Source organism: Acaromyces ingoldii, assembly GCF_003144295.1.
Source record: "Acaromyces ingoldii strain MCA 4198 unplaced genomic scaffold FA10scaffold_3, whole genome shotgun sequence".
Classification (NCBI taxonomy): Eukaryota; Fungi; Basidiomycota; class Exobasidiomycetes; order Exobasidiales; family Cryptobasidiaceae; genus Acaromyces; species Acaromyces ingoldii.
The window spans coordinates 2,252,080-2,275,346 of NW_020290249.1; the positions used below are offsets into that span (position 1 = coordinate 2,252,080).

A 23,267-nucleotide genomic window follows, 5' to 3' on the forward strand; every position below is an offset into this window, starting at 1 on the left:
TCCAACGCGCAGATATCACGTGCAAACGCCGTTTATTTTTTCAACCACGCGAGCGAGTTCTGGCTGCGGCCTGCGGCCCAATTTGAGTGTGTGGACAATTTCATGGACTTGGACGTTCTTCGTTGCAGTTATCACGACTCGACGCCGACAAGACAAGATGTGAGTCTGCCAAGCGATGGTGTTCTGTGACGCTGCTGGGAGCACCGTGCTCGCGATGAGCTGTGCAAAGTGGGAAGATATGGGTACACGGGAGGACGGAAGGCGAGGGATGTGGGGCGCCAGATTGGGATGAAGCTCTCGATACGCTGGGCGAGGTTGGGGACGTGGTCCGGACACGAGGAGCATTGTGATCAGCAACCGCGGAGTCAGGATGAAGGGACGGACAGAGCGCTGGCGTCTGTTTGGGATCAGCGAGGAAGCAGGGAGCCAAGAGCAAGGACCGAGCGGCGTGTGATAGTGGCCAAATGAGGATTGGTGCCAGGAGGAGAGGCTGACAACACGCTCTCGAACAGAACCGACAATGCCCAAGATCTTCAAGCCAGGAAAGGTGTGCGTCATGCTCCAGGGCCGACAGGCCGGTAAGAAGGTGAGTCTTTCCGTCCCAGGCCTCTGCCTCCTCGGCACAAGTACCGAGACCATGACGTTGACATTCTGTCTTTTGCACCACCAAAGGTCGTTGTCATCAAGCAATACGATGACGGTACCCGCGAGAGGCCTTACCCCCACGTCATCATTGCCGGTGTCGAGCGCTACCCGTTGAAGGTCAGCAAGCGGATGGGAGCCAAGAAGCTGAACAAGAGGAGCAAGGTCAAGCCCTTCATCAAGGTGGCCAACTACAACCACCTGATGCCCACCCGCTACGCGCTGGAGATGGAGCAGCTCAAGGGACTCGTCAGCCCCGAGACGTTCCGCGAGGGTGTTTCGCAGCGAGAGGACGCCAAGAAGACGCTCAAGAAGCTCTTCGAGGAGCGCTACGCGAGCGGAAAGAACCGCTGGTTCTTTACCCCTCTCCGGTTCTAAGCCACTCGCTACTACATGCGGTTCACACAACACACACCAAAATCAATTACAATGGCAGCGACGATTCGACGGCATCCATTCTCACGGGAGGAGGCTTGCGATGCCGTCGGTCGATGCCTGTTTTCTTTCTCATGTACTCGTACCATGACATCTCCTCCCACACTCTCTTCTACAATGGGCATCCACCACAGATACATTCTCATCACTACGTCTCACGGCACAGGTGCAGCGTTTGCTCTGCTTTTCATGAATGACCGAGACAAAGACTACAAATAATTCACAGCATTGTCCAGACTCAAGCCTTTGCCTTCTTCTCAGCCGGCGGTGACTAATCGGGGAAGCAATGGTCAGCGATGACTGCTGACTACTCCTACTGCTACCAGTACCTACCGAGGCGGCTTGGCCGAACTTTTCGAGGCGCTTGCGCTTGCGCTCTTCCTCTGCGGGGTCAGACACCGGTGCTGCAGGTGCTGGTGCTGCTGGTTGCGCTTGGGAGACAGTGCCGAAGCGCTCGGCCCTCTTCCTCTTCTTCTCCTCTTCTGCCTGCTGTTGCGCCAATCTCGCCGCTTTTTGCTCCTCCTATGGACATTGAACTTAGGGTCAGCATTGCGAGATGCCTTGCATTAGTGAAAGGCTCACCGTCTCAGGTTCCTTTACCGCCGTCGACTTGGCAGCAGGAGCAGGAGCAGCAGACGCAGTGTTCTTTGCTGCCCCTTTCCCGTGTCCAGCCTTGAGCCCGCCATCGAGAGTCTTGAGCGCGCCGTCAGACTCTGCATCGATGCCAAACTTGATCGCACGCTCCAGCTTAGCCTCTGCCTCGCCCGTCGCGGTGCCCCAACGAGCAGCACGGGCCTTTCGCTTCTCGAGCTCCTCGACGAGCCGAGCTTTGCGTTCCTCTGGTGTCTCGGCGGGCTGCTGTGCTTCTGTGCTGGCCGGTGCTGCTGCTGTTCCTGAAGACGGGGCCTGGTTGGCAGCACCAGCGGGCGCGGCTGTCGTTGGGGCTGTTGTGGAAGGCTTGGGCGGCGCGGTGGACGCAGGCGTCTGCTTCGCGGCCCCAGCTGCCGCCGCTGCTGCCTTTGGCGCATTGTCTAGATCCTCCCTGACGAACGCAGAGTCAGCCTGTCCGTTCATTGCCGCTCGAAACCGCCGCTCACCCAATCAAGTCCTCCTCTTCGGCCTCTCCTTCTCCTCCTCCACCCGTGACCGAAGCCGCGGCGGCCGGATTCTCGACGAGACGCTGCACCAGGTCGGCCTTGTTGCCCGACGTCGGCAGGCTGGCCTTTTGCAGCAGCGCCTTGAGCTCCGGCACCTTGAGCGCTTGTAGCTTTGCCTCCATTCTTGCCGTTTCCTTTCGAGAGTGTAGTCAATCACTTGGGTTCCGGAAGCTGGTGCTTGGTGGAGCGTGTGGATGATGATGGCCTCTGTCGGACGCGCCTCACCCTCGACGCGTGCCTCGTGGGATTCGCGCCCGCCCTGGAGAAAGAAAAAGTGAAAATAAGTCCGAAGAAGAAAGAGAAGAGCCGTCCGTTCTGTGGTGTGCACAATCAAGGCTTCCGCGAGGCAGGTGGACGAAGAGCAGAGGGGTCAAAGCGATGGAATCATGGGACCTTTCCTCCAAGCGCAAGGGATCCCGCAAGGCCTACGAGCTAAGAGGCAGAGTGCAGTCATGGTGGGTCTGCTGTGCGAAAGAAGAGAAGCATTGAGATACTGATGGCCCGCTCTCTCTTTCTCATCGCAGCGATCCCGGCGAGCTCCTCTCTATGCTCCACACTTGCATCGATCTGGTGCAAAGCGAAGAGGATGTCGTCGGAGGCTTTGAATGCATCAGAGAATGGTCAATACGAGGCTCAGACACGATTGCGTTGGATGAGCTTGACCGACCATCGCAGTCCCGGCTCTGCGCCACTTTCTGGACATTCCTGCCCGCTGAGCGAAAGACGTTATCGGCCAAGGCCAGAGAGGCACTCGAAGCCATTCTTGACCTCTTGGAGCATCTCAGCGCCCGCGCGCCTCGAGGGTCTCCCCAATGCGATCAAAAGACGGAACGGAACAGGTCAGGCAAAGGAGTCCGCGCGGTACCCCAGCCTGTCCCTCCGCTACTTTCAATGCTCACGTCACAAGCACTGCAAGTCGTCGATCGAAAAGTTTCGCTAATTGTCATCGAAGTCTTGAGCCAGCGCTATGGTATCCAGTACATCTCCGCTCTCGAGCCGAATCTCTACCAGCACCTCGTTCACGGCTCCGAGGCCAATCAGGAAATCGGCCTCAGCAGACGGTCTAAGCTCGCCATCGCCCATCTCCGCCATGAAGGCCAAAAGTTTGGTCTCTTTGCAGAGGTTACCTCTCAAGAGACAGCTGGGCAGAGACTTCTATGGTGCGAAATTTGGTCCGAAACGATCGCCTCGACTATGGTCGCATCAGGTCCTGATTGTCGGAGGAGAGCACATCTCTGCTGCTTCCACATCCCGAGCTTACTTGAGCTTGCCCCATGGTGCCTCGTCCCGCTCGTGAAAGCGATCAAGAAGAGGACAACAGATCAGAATGCCCTTGCTGGGCTGCTCTCGGCCATGCGGTGTGCCAAGTTGAAGGCCCTCGCCGTTGTTGGTGAGGCCGAACATGCCGTGCGCCTCGACGATCTGTCTACTCTTGAGGACCCTTGTCAGACGTATATTATTGCTATCTCGCCTTCACTCGTCCGGACGTGCGTCTCGTCTTCGATACAGGAGCTTCAAGTGCTTGGACTTTCGCTCGTGACCGACGCCCGCGCTTCTTCGACCAGCTTGACGTCAGACGACTTTGGCATCGTCCGCCATTTCCTCAACACCAATTTTTCTCAGTCGACGCCAGAGGGACGCAACGCAGTCCACAGCATCCTTGCTAGGCTCATGGCAAGGCTCAAGGCAAGCACGCACGTAGCGAGCAGGAAAAGGGAAGGTGGGGCCGGCGTCATTGAGGATGCAAAGCACTTCCTCCAGTGGCTCCACAGACTGTCGACCTTGGCTTTGCACCCCGGAGCACCGTATCATATTGCTCGTGCCGGCCTGTCATACCTGGAGATGCTTTCATTCACAGGGGTCGATCCATCAATTTCGCAAGCGAATCTGCCCAAAAGGAGCGCTGGTCAGCTCGACGGCTTGCACTTCCCTTTCACCGCCACCATTGCCACGCCTGACGTCGTCGAGAGGCTGCTTCAATGCGCCGATAGCACCTTTCTCGAAGTGCAGTCGTCTGCATTCAGACTCCTATCGCGGTTTCCCGCTCCCTTGGCGGGCCTCGAAGATCGAAACAAGGCTCAGGCTGCAATCCTCGACAAAGCGGTGCGTCTCATGCTGTCAACGCGAGAATCAGAGAGCAACGCTGCTTCGCTCCTCGCTCGTCTATATCTCGAGGTCTACATCAAGCGGTGTGGCTGGTCTTGGACGCCCCTCGTGCGAGCCTTGAAGGGCACAAAAGAAGCTATGGAGCAGAGGCCAAAGGCCGGCTGCGATATGACGCTCTATTTCATCGATGACGTTCTTGAGCTCCTGGATTTCCTTCTCCAGCATGACTCCATCCTCGACGCCGCGCGTCACCGGCCTATCCATGGCACTATGGTGGCGCTGCAGGAGCTTTTCCGAGGCATCAATGTGGACGCGTGTGATGACGAACATCTACGGAAGGTCTTGGTCAGGACAATGGCGCTCATCGATCGAGCTTGGGAAGTGACGAGAGGCATTTTGTGCAATCGTGCACCCGAGGGCTCGTTCGGCGCTGAAGAGCACAACGAGATGGAGCGAGCGCTCGAAGCTGCCGAAGCCGACCATGACGATAGTGATGACGACAACGATGATGATGATGATGGCATCTCTGCGGACGAAGGCGATGAAGAGCCGGACGAAACAACGCCGAGGCACCAGATCATTCTCTCCTACTGCTGGCGGGGCATGAAGGAAGCATCAGCCCTCTTGGGGAGCATCGTCGCAAGCACCGTCGACCGACGCTTCTGGACAGAAGCGCAAGTACGGTCCGTGGGCGAGAGATTCAACATGTGGCTCTCCCTCGTCCGACATCGTGGCGCATTCAGCACCATCTACCCCTCCTACCTGATGGCTGCTTCGGCCCTCGTGCGCAAGGACTGGCCAGAGGTGGCGAAGCTCCCTGCTGACTGGCTCGAAAGCTTTATCGACGGAGTCGCTTCGCCACGATCAAGCATCTCGACCACCAGGCGAAGTGCTGGCATTGGCTTCGCCGTCTTGGCTCTCGTTTGCGCCACGACAAGCCGGACCGAGCGTAGCACCATAGAAAAGACTGTAAGACGCCTCATCGGAATCGCTCACGATTCTGATGAGGCTGCCTCACGTGTCCATGCCCTCAACATTCTTCGTGTCCTTGTGTCCGACACGTCCCTTTCGGAGCCTCTTCAGCCCTTTGAGGGGGAGCTGTTTACCCTCGTTATCCCCTGCTTTACGTCAACGACGTGGCGCATTCGCAACGCCGCCATGATGCTCTTCAGCCAGCTCTGCAACCGCGTCTTCACCTACAACCTCACCAACCGGGACTCTGCTGAAGCCAAAAAAGCGTGGCACGAATTCTTCACGAGGTACAGTGGCCTCCATGATATGCTGAGGGAGCAGCTCACGGAGCACCTCGCTTCAAACGGAAGGGATGCGATGGATGCATACCAAAGTTCTCTTTTTGCAGTACTCCTGTTGTTGTCGAGATTACAGGCCACAGACACGACTTTCAACCAACAAGGGGCGAACCCTGAGCTCATTTCACCGCTTGTCGAAAAGTGTCTGGCCAGCAAGATCTGGAAGGTGCGTCTCAACCGTAATTGCACACTGCGATCACGCTGCTAATGTCCTTCCCAGCTCCGAGAGATTGCTGCGTCAGCATACGCAGCTTCTACTGTTCCTAAACGTGCATCTCGCGTAGCGACAGAAGTCTTTTCCAAATGCACACACGAAGATGAGAACGAAGCGCACGGAAGGCTGATGGCGATCCGGAGGCTTATCGTTCTCGCTCGCCAGCATCAATTAACCAGTGACTTGATCGATTTGGAGACCGTTCTGGCGCAAAAGGCCTCGATGTGGCTGGAAGACAATGCTTGTGCTGTCACAAAGGCCGCCTTTCTCGATCTTGTTGAGGAGCTGGGCGGATCTGTCGTGGACGACGCCTCGGCGTCTTACAGTAGCAAATGGCTCTTGGAGTCGAGGCAGCTCGATATCGTCGCACTCAGGGATCATCTTCGTCGACCGGGAGAGACACTCTTGCTGGCAGCATGTGCACGTACAATGCTCCGTCTAAGAAGAGACACCGAAGCGGACCTGTTGTCCCATCCTGTCGAGGACGTTCGTCGACAGGCCATAAAGCCCGTCAGCGGCCACCCTCTTCATCTGGTAATCCAACGCATGCTGGTCGACATGGTCATTGAACCCTCAGAGGGCATCATCACCCGCATCGAAGCCGCCAAGGCCCTTGTGCCAGTTGAATTGAGCTCAGCAGCGACCTCAACGGAGGAGGTGTCGAGGATTCACAGGCTGGAGCAAGTGGCCCTACAGGGTGCGTCTGTACCTTTAAAGGAAGCAGCGATGCCAGTCCTCGCTGGGCTGCTCGCCAGCAGTGCTGTCGCAAGAAATGGAAGCCGCCTTGCGGCGATCTGCGAGGCGATCGCAGACCGGGCCCAAGAGGAAAGGTCATTCGAATCTAGGATCTCGGCCATCGAGACGATCGAGAAGATCTCTGACTTGCTGTTTCCTACCCATAGCCTGGAGCGAGGGCAGGAGGAAAAGAGCTTTTTCGACGCCCGCTTGGCACTTCTCAAGCTAGTCGTAGATGATGACGAGGACATTCGAGGGTGCGCGCTTGCTGTTGCAGGGAAGATTGGCAAATCGTCGTCATCAGATGATACCGAACAAGACCACTCGCCCACATATGTTGCTAGACAATGCCCGCCAAGCTGTGTAGCGAGCGTGGAGCGAATCTGGAGATGGATGGAGAGCCACTATGACCGGGTCGGTTCGGCACTATGGCGAGACCACGTCTGGTCGCTTTTGTGTCCCTCGAAAGATCAGAGACAGATGACGCTGTCTGTGGCGTTTGAGAGCAGCACAGCGCTCTTTGCGGAAGAGCGACCCAACCAATTTGTCGACCCCGAAGCTCAATTTGTAGCAGCTCATGCTTACTGCTTGGAGCATGCACCGTCTTCGTCATTGATTGCGGCAGAAATGCTGCAAGAGGTGTCCGAGGACGCGGAAACGCTGTTAGCCCACATAGGCACGGCATTCGATGAAGCCGCTGCCACCCCAAGGTCCTTCTTTACGACATATCAGCTGGCAATGCGTCTTTCCCTCGCCATGGATGCGCTCAGCCGGCATCTGGACGCCGACGTATCGGGGCAACGGAGCACAAAGACGGCAAAACAACAGCAAGCACTGGATCGACTGTGGAAGCTGAAGGGCGAGTCTCCAGCTGAAGAAGGTCCGAGTGACCCAGGTCAACGCGATCAGGAGCAAGTAGACCGCGAAGTCGACGCTCTCGGCCTGGCAAATGGCCAGACGAAGCTTCATATTGCGTGAGCAAACACAGATCGGTAACGTCGGTTGCAATCTTGTGTCATCTGACTGTGGAGATGGATTCTTCTCCAGTATGGTCTCGGACTTCTTTTTTCCCAACGTTGGCGGCGTCGAGGGACACATTTACATGTTGAGCCATCGCTTGTTGGAGCGTGGACACAAGGTCATCGTCATTACGCACGCCTATCCTCCCCATCGCGTAGGCGTACGATACCTGTCAGGCGGCCTCAAGGTTTACTATGTCCCTTATCAAGTCATTGCCCGTCAGGACACGCTGCCAAATTTCTTCAGCCTTCTTCCTCTTCTCCGCCAAATTCTTGTGCGAGAAGGGATTGACCTCGTACACGCCCATCAAGCCCTGTCTTCGATGGGGCTGGAGTCGCTCTTGCACGCAAAGAGTATGGGTCTCAAGACGGTCTTCACCGATCATAGCCTCTTCGGGTTCAGCGATGCCGCGAGCATCCTTACCAACAAGCTGTTGCGGTTTCTGCTCAGCGACGTTGATGCTGTCGTGTGCGTCAGTCACACAGCAAAGGAAAATACGACCTTGAGGGCCAATCTCGACCCTTGCAAGGTCAGCGTGGTGCCCAATGCCGTCGAGTCGGACAGCTTCAAGCCAAGAACCCCTACACTTGTCCATGAGGATCCTCGCCAGGGTGAGTGTGACTATGCTTCATGTGTCTCAAGGCTAAGTACTGAAAGTTGGAGGACAGTGACGATCGTCGTCCTTTCCCGCCTCATGTATCGCAAGGGCATTGATCTCCTGCTCGCCTGCATCCCCCGACTATGTGCACTGGACCCGCACATCCGCTTCATCATTGGGGGCGATGGCCCAAAGCGTGTAGAGCTTGAACAGATGCGAGAGCGCTTCTCGTCACTTCACTCGCGTGTCGATGTGTGCGGTGCTATCCGTGCCGGCTCGCAAGTTCGCAATCACCTCGTCAAAGGGCACGTGTTCTTGAACACGAGCCTCACGGAGGCGTTCGGTACGGGCATCGTCGAGGCCGCTAGTTGTGGCTTGCTTGTCGTCAGTACGAGGGTTGGAGGCATTCCTGAGGTTCTGCCAGACTGGATGAACCTCTTGGCGGAACCGGATGAAGATGGTGAGCAGTCTCGCTCATTTCTCTCTCCTTGTGTGGTGAAGAATGCTTACCACAGGGAAGGACAGACATTGTCGATACTACGCTCCGGGCTATCCGTCTCGTACGCCTTCGACTTCTGAAGTCGCGCATGATGACGCGGGAAGAGCGCGAATCAGCTGCTTCGACTCAAGGCGCAAGCGGAAGCGAAGGCGAGCCCAGAGAAGTGGCCCCTGATCCCTGGAACCAGCACACCCGCCTGTCGCAGATGTACTCTTGGAGTAACACGGCACAGCGCGTCGAGCGCGTCTACATGCAGGCATTGAAGAAACCGATGCCGTCTACTCTTGAGCGTTTGGTACAGTGAGTTGTTTTTCTTCTGCGGCTCCCTTTCCACCGTGACCACAACTGATGCACTTAGCCTCCGTTTTTAGATTCAGACAGGGCGGACCGATCGCCGGTATCATCTTCGTCATTGTCGTCTCTGTCGAAATGCTCTTTTTGATCGTGCTCAAGCACTTGTCGCCGTCAGACGACATCGAGGTTCTCGATCCTACTTCTGGCGAGCCAGACGAAGTTGCAAAAGGCCAAGGGCAGCCCATTCAGCTCTCTCGTTTTTCATAGTGCACTTGCAGGTGTCTGTCTGCCTTCGTTCGGTGGGCTTGCAGACATCTTGATAGACTGACGATAGGACTTTCCAAAAGAATTGCTTCCTCTTTCTTCCAGCATGTATCAGTAGACTCAAAGACATGTACTGTACACTAAGCAAGTAATCACAGACCGTCAACCATGTCCGATCGTGTGCTGCAGGACCCGATGCAGTCAGGTGACAGAAATATGGGATCTTCGAAAAGTCACTTTTCCTTCTCGCTCGGGCCTCCCTTGGAGAACTTTAGCTTTCCAACCTATTCCTCTAGCGACACAAGACATGGCTCAGCAGTATCTTCCATACATAACGCTGCAACCAGACTATCCCCTTGTCTTTGCGGACGTCTCGCAGTCGCTTGTCGAGCTCGATAAAGTCTGGATCTCGGCGTACTGCAGCAATGTCCCGGCTGGATCCAGGCACGGCAAGCTGCTCCTCTCTGCTTCGAAGGACGCCCGAGGTGGGGTGAGCGTCGAACTAGACGACGAGAACAATGCTGGCTTGAACGTTGAGAGGGCCGATGAGAGCCTAGTGAGTCGGTCTATGCCTTGCTGAAATGATTGTAGAGGAGGCGCTCATTAGGGCAAGTTCTGCAGATGGACCTCGTTGTTAGTACGCCAGGAGGCTCGCGCACGTCGTATGAAGCGAGCGAGACGCTTCCGAACTTTGAGCTCGCGCCAACTCGGTTGAGAGTAGCCCGACGCACGCTTGGACCAGATCTGGTCAAGGGTGCTCTGGGCGTGACAGCGCTGGACGTGCACGAAGGCCGCTACGTCGTAGGGGGGTCCGACGGTCAGGCCTTCACGTCTTCCCTGGTCGAGGGGGAGGAGTCAGAGCCCATGGAGCTGGACGGATCTTCAAATATCGAGGAGGTGGCGGCACAGCGGATGAGACTGCGCCAGAGGAGTGCGAAAGTGGCGCTGAAGGGCCATGTGGGCGATGTCAGAAGCGCAAAGTTCCTTGCGGGCGGCCAGGGTGAGTGAGCCCTCCCCTTGTCCAACTCTTGCGACCTTCACTGATGCCTTGGAGAAACAACAGTGGTATTGACGACGTCATCTGATATGACGGCGAGGCTGTACGATGCCTCCTCGGGCGCTTGCCCGCGCGTCTTCAAGGGCCACCGACGCGCAGTTGTGTGTTCCTCTATCATTGACCGAGGGCACAACGTCTTGACGGGCTCGTTGGACGGCACTGTGCGACTCTGGGACGTCTCCAGCGAAGGTGCGGCAATCCAGACGATAACGGCCGAAAAGTTCGCAGGAGTCAACGCAATGGCGAGGGATGAGGGTGGGAGCATATACATGGGCTTGACAAGCGGAACGATGCAGGTCGTGCGGGACGGTCAGACGGCGGAGGTGATCCCAGGCCAGGCTGGAGGTATCACTGCACTCGATATGAACGGCGTCAACATAATCACGGGCACTTCCGACGGCGACATGAGGCTGTACGATGCGCGAAACCTTCCTACGCCAGTCAAGTCCTGGAAACGCAACGGGGCGAGCGTGACAGATATCAAGCTGGCGCACGATGCTGCCATCGTATCCACAGACGACGGCATGCCCTACCGTGTACGCCTCAACGGCGACTTGGCCGTGACGGACGAATACGTGGGCTGGGAAGTGGACCACGTCGACAAGGTTAGTCTCGATCAGAAAGGAAGAGTCTGGATCGCGGGCGCACAAGGTGCCATCAGATTGTATCATTAAGATGATGTCGTCGTTGATAGTAGTAATACATAATGAGTAGAGCTGTTCTGTACGTGCTCGCAGTTTCACTTCCACCTATGTCCCCTTGTGAACCCTGGCAGTCGGTCTCTCTATAATTAATGGCTCTTCTTCTTGCCTTTGCTGCTACCTTTTCTCTCGCCTTTTCTTCCACGTTGCGAGCCCGTCCGCCTATCCTGTTCGGCGTCCCTTGCGTTGCACTCCGCGGTGGCGTCCTCCTCCTCGCTCCAGCCGGGCACATACAACGTGTCGAGCTCCTTTCCTTCCGTGTCCACTTCACTGGCGCAGGCGGGAGACTCGATCGAGATCTGTGCTACAGCATCTGCCAGCTGGGTCTCACCATCTCCCACTGGCACCTTGACCCTCTGAGACTCTTCTTCCTCATGATCTTTATTCTCGCACGGCTCACCACTTTCATGCGCCCAGTTACTACCTTCAATCAGCGCGAAATCTTCATCGTCCTTCCGGGAAATCTTGTCTTTGACACCTCCGAACAACGCCATTGGGAAGCTTGAATTGATCAGATCAAGCTCATTGACCCACGCTGCGTCTCCAGCGTCCTTGGAGAGCCGTCCGATGAGCGTCTTGCGAGCGGCCTGCGTGACGAAGCGTCGATTGCTGACCACGACGACGCCCTTCTTTGCTCGCGTGAGCATAACATTGACTCGGCGTACATTCTTGAGGAACCCGACCGGGGCCTTGCCAGTCTCGTCGACTCGCCCGTCGCGTACCAGCGAGACGATGATTACATCGGCTTCTTGGCCCTGAAAAGAGTCCACTGTGAAGACAACGTCGGAATCGCCAGCCAGATTCTTTTGCTTGAGCAGGTCCTCGATCACCTCTCTCTGGGCATCGTACGCACTCAGAACCCTCAGAAGCAAGCCCTTGCCATCTTTGGCATGAGCTTCGACGAGCCTAACGATGGTCTCGGCCTCCCTCTTGTTGCACAGACTCTTGCCAATGAGCTCATCTTCACCCGAATCGACGTCGACGAAACCGACACAGGCAGCCAAGCCACCAGGCGGGTTGAACGTCTTTTCGCCCGGTTGGAGAAGGCCGTCATACACCCGCTTCGAGATGAACTCGGCCACCGGTCGGGCAAGGCGGTATGTAGTATCCAGTAGGAAGGCCTTCGGGCGCAAATGTGGAAGTTCAAAGACTGAATTTGCGGCGGCGGGGATATCATCGCTGCCAAAGGGGGCAAGCTGCTTGTCATCGCCCAAGAACACGACTCGCCCGAGGGTGCGGCTGAAGCGCGAGAACAAATGCGGATAGTTCTTGAGGTAAAGTTGACTGGCCTCGTCGACGAAAAGGAGTCGCATCGGGCGCAGCGAGAAGAGGGGACAGAAACGATAGAAGCGCGGCGACGACAGCGACGACAAGGTGCAGAGTATGACGCTGCAGCGACCAAGTTGCTTTGCAAGCTGTCGAGCGTCATTTTCAAGTTCGTCGGATCGAAGGAAGTGCTCGACGATGTCGCTGTACAAATCTTCGTGCCATTCAACGAAGAAGTTTGGGCTGACGATGATCTAACACAGTACACCCGTCAGTCTTTCTAAATGTGCTGGGTGCTTGTGAAAGCGAGGTCTTACCTTGAAATCGACGCCGGCCTTCTTCAGACTTTCAGCGATGTTCTTGACAGCAACATTGGACTGACAGCAGGCGTAAATCGTGTCGACTGCCATCTCACGGGTGCCTTCAATGTGCGCACATGAGAGCTGCCACTGCTGACAGCAGGCTGCAATCAAGCTTGTCTTTCCTGTCCCTGGCGGACCATGAATAAGGATGAGTCGCTGCGAGTCGAAATCTCGAGGATCCTCTCTGGGAAGTGCTTTGATTGGCGATAGAACGGCACGGGCAGCACGAGCTTGCGACTCATTGAGCGTCTGAGCCTTTTGCCTCTCCTTTATGACCGGGAATCGAGCCTTCACAGGCCGCATCAAGAGTCTGATCGTCTTCGGTTCAAGCGCTGGTATCTTTTCAACAGGTCGCGGAGCGTCGCCCAGAAGCAAAGGGCAGAGCAAGCCACTAGGGTCCAAGTCTGGCGGTGCAGTTCTGATGGGTCGCTTTTGCACAGCTGACGGCGTTGGTGGCATTACGTCGTCGCTCTGGTCCTGGTCTTCGCCCGCGTCGACCTGAGCAACGGAGCGCAGGGCTTCATGCCTCCAACGAAGTCCATCGAGGTCATGCATCGTCCAATCTTCACGACCGCGAATTTCGACACCTGCCACCGTACGATTGCCTAGCATGGCCTCGTTGAGCTTCAACTTGATTTCGTCGGCTTTCTTGTCAACGAACTCAATCGAGCTCGTCTTGCCCTCATGGTAGGATACTTTTGCCTTGTACTTCTGGTCACGGCCATCCTCCTCTCGCAGAGTGACATACAGTCGCTGGTTGCTGTTTGCCATGAGCTTGTTCTTGTACTCTGTGTTTTGCACCTCGTAAGCTGTATCTTGATCCGCTGAGGGAACAATGCCGATGCCGTCGCCGATCATGGAAGACTTGAGGCGAGCCTGTACAGCTTTGGGCTTGTTGAGAAGGAGCGCCACGTCAACGGCAGTGAAGCTTGCGAGGCTCGGCAGTAGATCATCAGGAACGATGCGTGTGTCGACAGAATTACTTCCTTGGTATGAACGATCGGGTGTGAGGGCGACGAGCTCACCGATGCGTTTGTCGATGTTGACGCCGCACCAATATGAGGCGACGGACAGCCTCGCATTGTAAATGTAGTGGGTGAAAAAGTCTTCGGCGAGGACTGCGCTTCCTGCGTCGACTTTGAAGTGATCAGGCCGGACCCGGAGCACTTTTTGGACGACGAGAGGCGGCATGAGATGCTCGAGGAGCTGGCGGGCATTGAAGGCAGCCGTTCGCGGAATCGGCAAGCCCAGATCGAGACCAAGAAGCTCAAGGTCGAAGATGATGGAATGCATCTCAAAGGACGAGAAGAGAAGGAGGGAGATTTCGGTGGCAGCAAGGGAGAAGAGACGGAGAGGAAGGCCAGCGGCTTGAGTGTATCGAAGCGGGTCAACCGATGATCCTTGAGGAGCACCTTCCGGCACAGAGCATAGGAGAAGCTCCCTCATCATATCGTAGCCGGGTTTGCTCTCTCCGGGCGTCCTGTCCCGAGGAAGCTCGACCATAAGCACCCGACGATGGTGTGTCAGGAGAAGTGCCTTTGTGATGGACGTTATATCAGCAAGGAGCCAAGGGGCGACCGGATGGAGGGGGATCTCACGTTGGGTCGAGCTTCTGGGCCCATAACGCTGACAGATCTGCCGATGGGCACTGCTTCAAAAGAGTGGATAGATCTTTCGACAAGCCAGTAGAGATGTGCCTGAGTAAATGTCTCGAGCCTAGACTTCGGCCGTGGTGCCGCCGAGACGAGAGCAGTCTCGAGGGGCCAAGGATTCTCGACACCCCCCAGATGGTCCTTGGACCGATGCCGGACTGGGCCATCTTTGGCTGAGACATGCATCTTTGAAGCTTGTTACCAGATCGTGGCACGGAGATGGAAAGGAAGTCCTGTGTTTTGGGCGAACTCGTCAACTCCCGCCCTCACTGCGCGCCGGCACCACATGTTGCCCACCTCAGTCGTAGCCTCGGTACATAATTGACTTTTGCAAGCATGCTACTTATACGAGCGCTTGCTTTCCTTTTCTTCCACACTGGCACAATCGGGCCGGCTCTCCTCCGAGCCACGGCGGGTCCCAGCGCCAAGTCGACCTGTGTGAGCCTCAGAAATGTCGGAGGAGAGGTGAGCGAACGCAGGGCTCCACAAAGCAAATAATCTCGCTGCCTCGTGGGCGCGGGCGGAAATTTAGGACGCGTCCAAAAAGAGGCCCACCTCGGTCATCAGCGCGTCGAGAAAAGAACAACAGAGAGCCAGTCCAAGGCACGACAATGGCCAGCGGCGACAGCGTCAAGCGACTCGATGATCTCGTCCTGGCCACCGTCCCTGCCGCACGTCCGAGAAGGGGCGAGACAGACCGGACAAAGGTGGCCGACCGCAGGGCACTTCGCGAGGATCTCGTCGAGTTGGCCAATGAGATCCGGCAGAGGTGAGCGGTTGTCTCTGCGCATCTACCAATTCACGGGCCTTCACTAAAGTCAATTTGCAGTCGCTTCGAGCAGAAGAGACTCGATGAAGCCCAAGTCGTGACCCAGCTTAAAAGAAAGTGTGAGTGGAGACACAGACGCTTCATTCCACCCAGCCCCTAATTGTCCCACTCTGTCAAAGTGACTCGATACGCCGTCGATGGAGGCCACGGCACATCGGTGCGTCTCGACGGCCTCATCTCCAAGCTCAGGGCGAGGGTGAGTCTGAGAAGAGGAGAAGGGATAATTGGTTGCACACAGAGCTCACTAGGACGGCAGCCCGACCAAGCGCAACAACTCACAGCCATCTTGGAATTCATTGACAAGCTCTCGTTTACCGCCTTCTCCTTTTCGGGCAACGAAGCACCCTCCCGAACCAATGGGCGATCCAGCATAGCATCGACGTCATCTAGTCGAGCTCCGGCTAGGAGTCCAATGCTTGACGTACCGGATCTCAGGGGCCCACGGCCTTCCTCTTCCTCATCGGACGTTGCTCGGTCTCGTGTACCAACACCCTCCGAAATGGGGAGCAGTTCACGGCGCACAAGACAGGCCGAGACAGCCATGGGACCTCCGCCTATCCCTTCTCATGCCACGGCTGTGCCTTCTCCGCCGCCGACTTCAGAGCCAAAGAGGGATGCGCTGCTGGAGGAGGATCTGCCGAAAAGCGTCCTTTTGCAGAAGTGGCGAGCGCGAGAAGGGCGGCCGGAGGTGGATGAGGAAGTGCTGCTGAGAGACGTAATATTCCTCCTGCAAGGCATCAATGGCAAGTACGTCGGCTTCGAAGAAGTGCGCGAGCTGCCTTCCAACGAGATCATCGATGGCGCAAGGCCACGGGACCCAGAGACGGTCCTGCATGTGCGCTTTCACGAGGACCAAGGGGTGAGTCTCCAGACAGGCTCCTAGACCAAGATAGAAGCTGAGGGTGGAGACACAGGCTACCATTGCGCAACCGACAAGACATCTCATCCATCGCATTGCCGAGCTGGGACGGTTGTACAGGCGTGCCAATGACTTTAGCCAACAACGATCGCAGCAAGAAGGCGTCGGTCTGATCATGCAGTCGTTGTGCCACTTCATCTCGTCGGAGTTGACAGATTACTACCGGTTGATTGCCATTCTGGAAGCGCAACTCAATCGCAAGGGCACAAAAGACGATGGTAATGGCCTCTCGCTCCGGCGCATTGCGGTTTGGACCGAGGACGTGACGCTGAGGATGCGTCTTATCAGCACCGTGATCGAGAGCTGTCAGGGTGAGTTTTGTCAGGGTAAAGGGTGCAATTGCCTCAGGTGCTAACCGATCTGCAGACTCGCACGGCGGAGCAATCGTCTCCCTCATCCACTCGTACACATTCAATGGCGACCCTTTTGTCCGCAGCTTCACCGCGCAAATCTTAGAGGAGGTGTCGAAGCCTTTCTTCCACTCACTCTCAAGATGGATCTTTGAAGGCGAGCTCCAAGATCCCTTTGGCGAGTTCTTTGTCGAGCTCAACCCAGACATCAAGGCCGGACGGGGGCCTCTGGACGACTTTGAAGGAGAGAACGAGGCGGCGTCGCTGTGGCAGGACCAGTTTATCTTCAAGACGGACATGCTGCCAAGCTTTCTGGGCGAAGATTTTGGTCGTAAGATTTTCTCGACGGGCAAATCTCTGAACTTCATCCGCTTCAGCTGCGGTGATGGCGACTGGGTGGCCACGCGCAACAATCTCAGTAACTCTGGTCGCGATCTGAGATACGCTGATTTGCCTGGTCTCGAACGGACAATCGACACTGCGTACAACATTGCCAGTACCCGGCTCCTTGACATTTTCCTCGACAAGTTCAAGCTGCTCGATCACTTGCGTGCGCTCAAAGACTACCTCATGCTCACGAGGGGCGACTTCGTGGATCTTCTCATGGAGTCACTTGGACCGTCGCTCAGCCGACCAGCCTCCTCTCTTTTCCGGCATAATCTGACCGCTTCGCTCGAGACTGCCGTGCGAGGTAGCAATGCCCAGTTTGACGACGCAGATATCCTCCGTCGGCTCGATGCTCGTATTCTGGAATTTGTCGCAGGCGATACCGGCTGGGACACCTTTACGCTCGAGTACAAGGTCGACTCGCCCGTCAATACGGTCTTGGATGGACAGGCAATGCTGGGTTACCAGACGATCTTCAACCATCTTTGGAAGACGAAGCGCGTCGAGATTGCTCTGACGAGGAGCTGGGAGAAGCTCTTTTCTGTGTCCAACATCCTGCGGAGGCTCAAAAAGGGCAAGAAGCAACTCCTCAGCGCCGGATTGGAGCGGCACGCACACCAGGCCTTGCTCCTGCTGAGCGAGATGATCCATTTCGTCCGGCAAATGCAGGGCTTCTGCCAGCTGGAAGTCATCGACTATTCGTGGCAGGATCTCAAGACTTTCTTTGCCAAGCGACAAGGAGACCTCGACGAGCTCATTCAGTCTCACCGGGCCTATCTGAATGCCCTCATCGGCAAGGTCCTCTTGCGGGGTGGGCGACGCGGGGCCGGCGATCACCTCGCACAGGAGGTACGGGCAAACTACGACACGATGCTGGCCTTTTCAAACGGCATCGACGACCTCGCAGCCAACATCTCTGCGCAGCTCTCCCGTGTCGAGCTGGACCAGGACGCGCTGCCGCCCATCGATCCGAACGCACTGGTCAAGATCATGACGCGGGTCCAGGATCAGGCTGCCCAGTTCCAGGAGCGGACGCAAGGCATCATTGCACGGCTTGAAAAGCACGCCAATCTGGTCGTGAGGGACCTGGGAACGAGGCTCAATTTCAACACATATTACGCCAATGCGAGAAAGGCTTCCTCGTCATCGGCGGCGGCAGCAAATATCGTTGCTTCGTCGTCGATGATGACGACGGCCACAGCGCGGACTACGGCGGCGAGGGAAGAGACGACGGCTGCATGATTTGCTGATGCTTGAGTGTACGTATTAGATGTACTTGTTACGATGAAGCCGATGGAGAAGGGGGTATCAGAATCGATGCAATTGCGTGTTCCCGAGTAGCAATGAAGTGAAGGACATTGAGAAAGAAAAGAAAAGAGTGAGCAAGCGAGGCGACTAGACCAGTGATCGTCTCTCTTCTTCCTCTTCGTCTCGCGAAGACGGGCCTCCCTGCCTGGATGCCTCTCCTCCAAGGCCTAACCACCCGCCTGCATCGTTCTTTAGTCGCGACAGTCTGTCCGAGAGGGCACGGTAGTCGACGGCAAGCACCATGTTCCACCCCGACGAGGAAGGCGGTGTTGCGTCTCGTTCGCTCCCGCCGCGCTCCTCGCCCGTCTCCTCCTCGTCCACGAGCGTCTCCACTTCCTCGTCTTCCTCGATGCCTTGCTCCTCGGGCGCGGCAGAAGCTTCGCTCGCGTGCCGCCGGCTCTCAATATCAGCCTCGCTGAATGTCCGCCTGTTGACGCGCAAGCGCGGACTTCTGCCGCGCCTCTTGACAAAGTTGGACCAGGCGCCCATCAACGAGCGCCGTCCTCTGCCACTGCCGTCGCCGTCGTCATCGTCGGCCTGCTCGTCGTCTTCGGGCGCAAATGAAGCAGCGAGGTGGAAGCCCGGGGACGAGGGCGAGATGCCAATCGAGAGACCGCGCTCTAGCACGGCCTTGTACATGTCCCTCGTTCTTCGCAGTGCTGACGAAGACGGAGGGTGGGCGGCATGATCGTGGGCTTTGCCGAGCGTAGCCGCCTCCGAATGGCTTCGTGCCATCGGCTTGGAGCTGACCTGTGCCCCGCTATCGAGGTCTGGCGTCGACGAGGAGGAAGGCGACGAATCCAGCGGTGGAGCAGGCTCCATCGAGACGGGCGAGGAGACAACGTCGAGAGGCGTGGGATCGGCCGGTGGGAGCCCTGGAACATGCAGGCCAAGTCCTCCAATGAAGCTGCCAGACCCGCTTCCGGAGCGCGAACGGCGGCGTCGGCTCTTTCCGATGGGAGAGAGGGGCGAGAGGAGGCGAGAGCTGGTAGGGCTCGCCGGGGGAGAGGTGAGGGGTGAGGTAGAAGGTGATGGTGACGAATCGCTCCCGTTGGCCTGCTGAGTCGGGCTGGAGACGGGAAGGAGGTGAGGACCAGTGATGCCAGCTCCGTTGCTCGTCAGCAAGGCTTCTCTCTCTGTGGGGCTCTGCATCGCTTCTGCCCCGTCGGTTGTACTTGGTTGCTCCTCGCCATGCATGCTCACGATCCACACACCCGTGAGGAGAACGGCGGTACCCAAAACGACGAGGAGAAGGCTCGTGGCACTCAGCGCGCCCAGCTGGTTAAAGTAGACGAGTCCGAGGGCGATGGACGAGGTGTTGTAGAAGCAAAAGGCGAGGGGACAGACCAGCGTTGGGTCAGCAAGTCGGAGTGCCTTGTTGAGGTACCAGAGCTGCAAGACGGCGGCAACGAGCATGATGCCGACAAGAGCCCAGCTCTGCCATCGCGCAAATTGGTTGTGGCCTGCGATGGTGAGGACGAGCAGCTCGACGCCGCTCTTCGCCAGGAGGAGGCATGCACCCGAAAGCGTTCCACTCGCTGCACCGTAGGCCACACTGAGGCCCAGGCACGTCCTTCGCACGACAGGGTCGTACTTGGCTGCCAAGAGGGCTGCCGCTGATGTCGACTTGTCCTGCGCGACTGGCGAAGCGTCTCTCTGCTGCTGCGGGACCGACGGCGCTGCTGGATCAGTCGTTTTTGCAATGGCTCCGTAATTCTTTGGACTCCTCTGGTTCGCTGAGGAGCGGTTGAGGAGCACCCTCTCTACCGGCAGGCCCCTCCGGTTGGCCTCGTCGGCAATGGCGAGCACAGGCGTAGCGATGCCCGAGCTGCTCTCTGAGACTTCAACGACGGGCGCCAAAGTCGGCGCACTCCACCGCCTCGTTGGCCGACCCCTCGCTCCTCCTCCTGACGAGCCATTACTGCGCTTGCCTTTGCTCGAGGCTGACAAGGACCTCGAATGCTTCCGAGTTGGGGGGTGGTATGGTCGAAAGAGGCGGACGTGGAGCTGCCACTCGGCAAGATGGGCAAGGAGAAGTACGCCGAGGAAGAGAAGGACAAAGATGGTGGAGAATGCCACGAAGGGAGGGCGTGCATAGAGAGCCAGAAGCTCGTCGAGCGTGTGAGGAGGTTCCTGGACGGCACCAAAGTAGCCAATCAACACTGCTCCCGCGCCGATCAGGGCGGTCCCTTTTCATCATCATGGGGAAGGAGGTGCGAGTCAGCTCCCCGATGACTTCCTCCTTCGCACGCATTCAGACCCACCTATGACCATGTAGCTGCTAAGGAAGTCGTCGAGAATGAATCTGGCGAGCAAGGCGTTGTAGAGGAGGCTGACTGCGCCCAGGGGTGCGAGCATGACGATGGGCAGCGCCCCAATCTGGAAGATGGTGCCGCCGACATTTGCAAAGAGAAAGATGGCAAAGCCGAGGATCCAGAGCGGCCGCTTCCACTCGCTTCGCTGCTGAGTCGTGGGCAGCGAGGCATTTTGGACGTGCGATTTCCGCTGAATTGTCAGGCCCAGCGACTGCACAAAGGAAGCGACGAGGCCCAAGACGATGGCGACTGGCACCGAGATGGGGCCAGTAGGATCATCGGCCATGTTTCGTCTTCTTTTAGCCGTCGGTCCGACCCGTCCAATCCGATCCTGTCCTTGGCCTGTCCTTGTGCCCGATCCTGTCCCTGTCCCCTGACCTGTACAAAAGTGGGTTTTGAAAGGCGCGGGGTTTGGGGGAAGCAGGGAGGGAGGGTGCACACACAAGCGCGCGCGCTCGTGTCTTCAAAATTTAGCTCAAGAAGCGCCGCGCCCAAGCACAGGCCACTCGAGCCCATCCGTGGAACTTAGTGCTGGAGTGGAGAGGACAAGCAATCGTCATTTGATGAAATCAGAAAAGAAAGGAATGACCGGAGGCAGCGGCATGATGAAAGTGGGAGAGGGAGTCTAGTGATACAGTGAGAGAGAAGGAAAGATTGGCGAGGAAGCACTCTTTTCAGCGCTGATTCCTCCGCACTGGTCTTCTCTCCCACTGGCTGGTAGAGCGGCCCGAGTCGCCACAAGAAACGTCGGTGGTCGGTGCCGGCGTCGCCTCCAGGACGCCCTTCTTCTCTGTCGACTTCCGTTCGTCTTCACGCGATAGGCTGTCTTCCTCGTCGCTTTCCACATCGCTCCGCGAGTCTTCGGCCTCTTGGCCGGCAATGACCTTGTATGCCACCTTGGCGATCATGACGAACCAGATGCAGATGATGAGCTGCAGGATACAAAGCAGGCCCACAAGGATGAGCGTCATCGGGCTACGATAGCCGAGCCACTCGCTCCCGTCCTGGCCAGGTTGCAGGGGTAGGAGTTTGGGCGAGGAGAAGATGCATGAGTAGAGCATCATGACGTAGAAGACGTGCCGTGTGACGATCCAAGACAGCATGAATGCGCCGAATGCGACGTCGCAGGCCTTGCGAAGATCCATGTACCGCAAGCATTTCGCCGTCTGTTTGCTTTTGGTCAGCATGCACAGCAAGGAAGAAGAAAACTAGAAGGGAATAACTCACAGAGAGAAACACATCGCTAGGGTCCATCAGGAGAAGAACGACGTTGCCGACGGGCGTGAAATGCGAGCAATAGGAGCCAATAAGTAGGCAGATGGTGACGATGTGGTGGCAGAACATTTGCCAGTGATCCTTGCGTCGCTCCTCCACGTTGAGCACTAGGATTTGCTGGAACCAAAAGGCGATTTGTGTCAGGTAGTAGAACTTGGACAGCCCCGTCAGCTCCCGGTACGGCCAGCGATTCCAGATGCCTTCTGGGTTGGTCCAGTAGGGCTCCGACCTCGCGACGTGCTGTCGCTCGACATCAGCTAATGTACAAATATGGCGAGTAGAAGCCAGCACTCACAAGGCCAAAGCAGAAGTTGATGAAACAGTAGAGCGCCATCCACGCCTGCTCTGAAAATCTGGCGATCTTCCTCCTCCTCTCCTTCCTCGCCAGTCTCCGTCCGTGCGAGTCGAGATTGCTTCGCGTCGTTTCATCCTTGATGAGTGTCGCGGCCAAAGGGATCAACAGAAACTTCATCGTCGCCGCCCTCAGAATAGTGAAGAGGAAGATACCAGTGGCGATGACGAAGACGTCCTTTGGTCCCTTTGCGTACTTCTTCGTCAGGAACCCGAAATAGTCATCGGTCTCTTCGACGCCATAGTGCTGAAGCGCCTCAATCCAGCCAGGGTTGAAGGACGTGTGAGTGACGTCGTGGTACGCGAAGTGGGCGATGTGATGGTGCGACAGATCCTGAGTGGCCTTGGACGTCGAATAGCTGAGTCTCAAGCAGGCGCGCGTGAAGTTGTGCAAGGCTGACAGTGGATGCCCAAAGCCCAGAGCGTCACTTCGAAATGGCCCCACGGAGCCGGTACTGAGCCATCTTGACGACTCCTTTGAGTTGTGCGAAGCGTTTGGCAGCTCCGTTGCGAATGGCGCCAAGCTGGGCAGATGGCGGCTCCAAGCGGGAAGGAGTGCTTGGAGGGTGTGGGGTAGATGCGCGCTGAGGTGGGGCAGCGACAGCGATGAGCTGCCGCTGAGGGCATGCGATACGAGCAGGGCCAAGAGGACGTAGAGGGGTATATCGATCTGCCGGTCGAGGAGACGGTCGGCGGCGAGCTCCTTTCGCGACTTCTCCTTTTCCTCGTCAACTTTGGTCGAGCTGCCAGCCCACCCGCTCGCATGTCGTCGTGCAGTTGTCCTTTTTGCCATGGCGGTACCGCCCTGCCGCTCACGTCAATCTAAGTGAAGGTAGTGGAAGCGAGAGGCTAACAGAAGAGCTCCTTGTGCAGACAGCGTGCCAGACGCAACCCTTCTTTGTCGATGTCGCGATCCTTAAAGGCCCATGAGAGATCCAGGAGGAGCTAGTAAGGGGAAAGGGGGCCAGTCAGACAAAGGATAACGATCCTCTGCTGAGATCTGGTAATGAGGAAACGAGAGGCAACGCTTGCAGGCGTCCGAGCTGGCTGTTCTCGCTGGGCTGGGCTTCGTCTCCGTCGCGAGCGCCAAGTACCTTGACGAGGAGTCCAGATGATCACGATCGGCCAGCGCTCAACGTTGGTTCGTTCGCTTTGATTCGATGTCTGCGTCGGGCGCGCGAAGGTGCGCGTTCGGAAAGTTTAAACTAGGGGCGCACGTTT

The 23,267-nt window shown here is 57.1% G+C and overlaps 9 protein-coding genes across 9 annotated transcripts; 5 read left to right on the forward strand and 4 right to left on the reverse strand.

Annotated features, from left to right (window-relative positions):
* Positions 1–132: 132 nt before the first annotated feature.
* Positions 133–1,318, forward strand: FA10DRAFT_267156 (60S ribosomal protein L27-B). The gene is made up of 2 exons (XM_025521798.1): positions 133–586; positions 673–1,318. The coding sequence occupies exons 1-2, from the start codon at positions 521–523 to the stop codon at positions 1,018–1,020; spliced, it is 414 nt and encodes a 137-aa protein (XP_025377909.1). The 5' UTR covers positions 133–520; the 3' UTR covers positions 1,021–1,318.
* FA10DRAFT_121844 (hypothetical protein) lies at positions 978–2,509 on the reverse strand. The gene is made up of 4 exons (XM_025517924.1): positions 2,175–2,509; positions 1,660–2,119; positions 1,411–1,599; positions 978–1,348 (listed from the first exon to the last, which is right to left on the reverse strand). The coding sequence occupies exons 1-4, from the start codon at positions 2,354–2,356 to the stop codon at positions 1,316–1,318; spliced, it is 864 nt and encodes a 287-aa protein (XP_025377910.1). The 5' UTR covers positions 2,357–2,509; the 3' UTR covers positions 978–1,315.
* A 37-nt stretch (positions 2,510–2,546) lies between these two features.
* FA10DRAFT_301922 (hypothetical protein) lies at positions 2,547–9,402 on the forward strand. Its single transcript, XM_025525044.1, has 7 exons — positions 2,547–2,689; positions 2,759–5,816; positions 5,871–7,573; positions 7,647–8,230; positions 8,288–8,677; positions 8,743–9,016; positions 9,088–9,402. Exons 1-7 carry the CDS (start codon positions 2,613–2,615, stop codon positions 9,275–9,277), a joined length of 6,276 nt encoding a protein of 2,091 aa, XP_025377911.1. The 5' UTR covers positions 2,547–2,612; the 3' UTR covers positions 9,278–9,402.
* A 154-nt stretch (positions 9,403–9,556) lies between these two features.
* Positions 9,557–11,083, forward strand: FA10DRAFT_267158 (WD40 repeat-like protein). Its single transcript, XM_025521799.1, has 3 exons — positions 9,557–9,830; positions 9,896–10,274; positions 10,338–11,083. The coding sequence occupies exons 1-3, from the start codon at positions 9,582–9,584 to the stop codon at positions 11,003–11,005; spliced, it is 1,296 nt and encodes a 431-aa protein (XP_025377912.1). The 5' UTR covers positions 9,557–9,581; the 3' UTR covers positions 11,006–11,083.
* Positions 11,084–11,299: 216 nt separating this feature from the next.
* Positions 11,300–14,772, reverse strand: FA10DRAFT_279765 (P-loop containing nucleoside triphosphate hydrolase protein; the record flags this gene model as incomplete). Its single annotated transcript, XM_025523565.1, has 5 exons — positions 14,610–14,772; positions 14,259–14,545; positions 12,616–14,196; positions 11,364–12,552; positions 11,300–11,331 (listed from the first exon to the last, which is right to left on the reverse strand). Exons 2-5 carry the CDS (start codon positions 14,496–14,498, stop codon positions 11,300–11,302), a joined length of 3,042 nt encoding a protein of 1,013 aa, XP_025377913.1. The 5' UTR covers positions 14,499–14,545; positions 14,610–14,772.
* Positions 14,773–14,864: 92 nt separating this feature from the next.
* Positions 14,865–15,419, forward strand: FA10DRAFT_122140 (hypothetical protein). The gene is made up of 3 exons (XM_025517925.1): positions 14,865–15,081; positions 15,142–15,337; positions 15,398–15,419. Exons 1-2 carry the CDS (start codon positions 14,924–14,926, stop codon positions 15,239–15,241), a joined length of 258 nt encoding a protein of 85 aa, XP_025377914.1. The 5' UTR covers positions 14,865–14,923; the 3' UTR covers positions 15,242–15,337; positions 15,398–15,419.
* A 263-nt stretch (positions 15,420–15,682) lies between these two features.
* Positions 15,683–18,039, forward strand: FA10DRAFT_229280 (hypothetical protein; the record flags this gene model as incomplete). Its single annotated transcript, XM_025518784.1, has 3 exons — positions 15,683–16,000; positions 16,056–16,371; positions 16,427–18,039. The coding sequence occupies 3 exons, from the start codon at positions 15,683–15,685 to the stop codon at positions 18,037–18,039; spliced, it is 2,247 nt and encodes a 748-aa protein (XP_025377915.1).
* A 153-nt stretch (positions 18,040–18,192) lies between these two features.
* On the reverse strand, positions 18,193–20,706 carry FA10DRAFT_286398 (hypothetical protein; the record flags this gene model as incomplete). Its single annotated transcript, XM_025524070.1, has 2 exons — positions 18,193–20,294; positions 20,370–20,706. 2 exons carry the CDS (start codon positions 20,704–20,706, stop codon positions 18,193–18,195), a joined length of 2,439 nt encoding a protein of 812 aa, XP_025377916.1.
* A 252-nt stretch (positions 20,707–20,958) lies between these two features.
* Positions 20,959–23,130, reverse strand: FA10DRAFT_252316 (LAG1-domain-containing protein). The gene is made up of 3 exons (XM_025519645.1): positions 21,991–23,130; positions 21,648–21,935; positions 20,959–21,586 (listed from the first exon to the last, which is right to left on the reverse strand). The coding sequence occupies exons 1-3, from the start codon at positions 22,837–22,839 to the stop codon at positions 21,095–21,097; spliced, it is 1,629 nt and encodes a 542-aa protein (XP_025377917.1). The 5' UTR covers positions 22,840–23,130; the 3' UTR covers positions 20,959–21,094.
* Between the last annotated feature and the right edge of the window lie 137 nt (positions 23,131–23,267).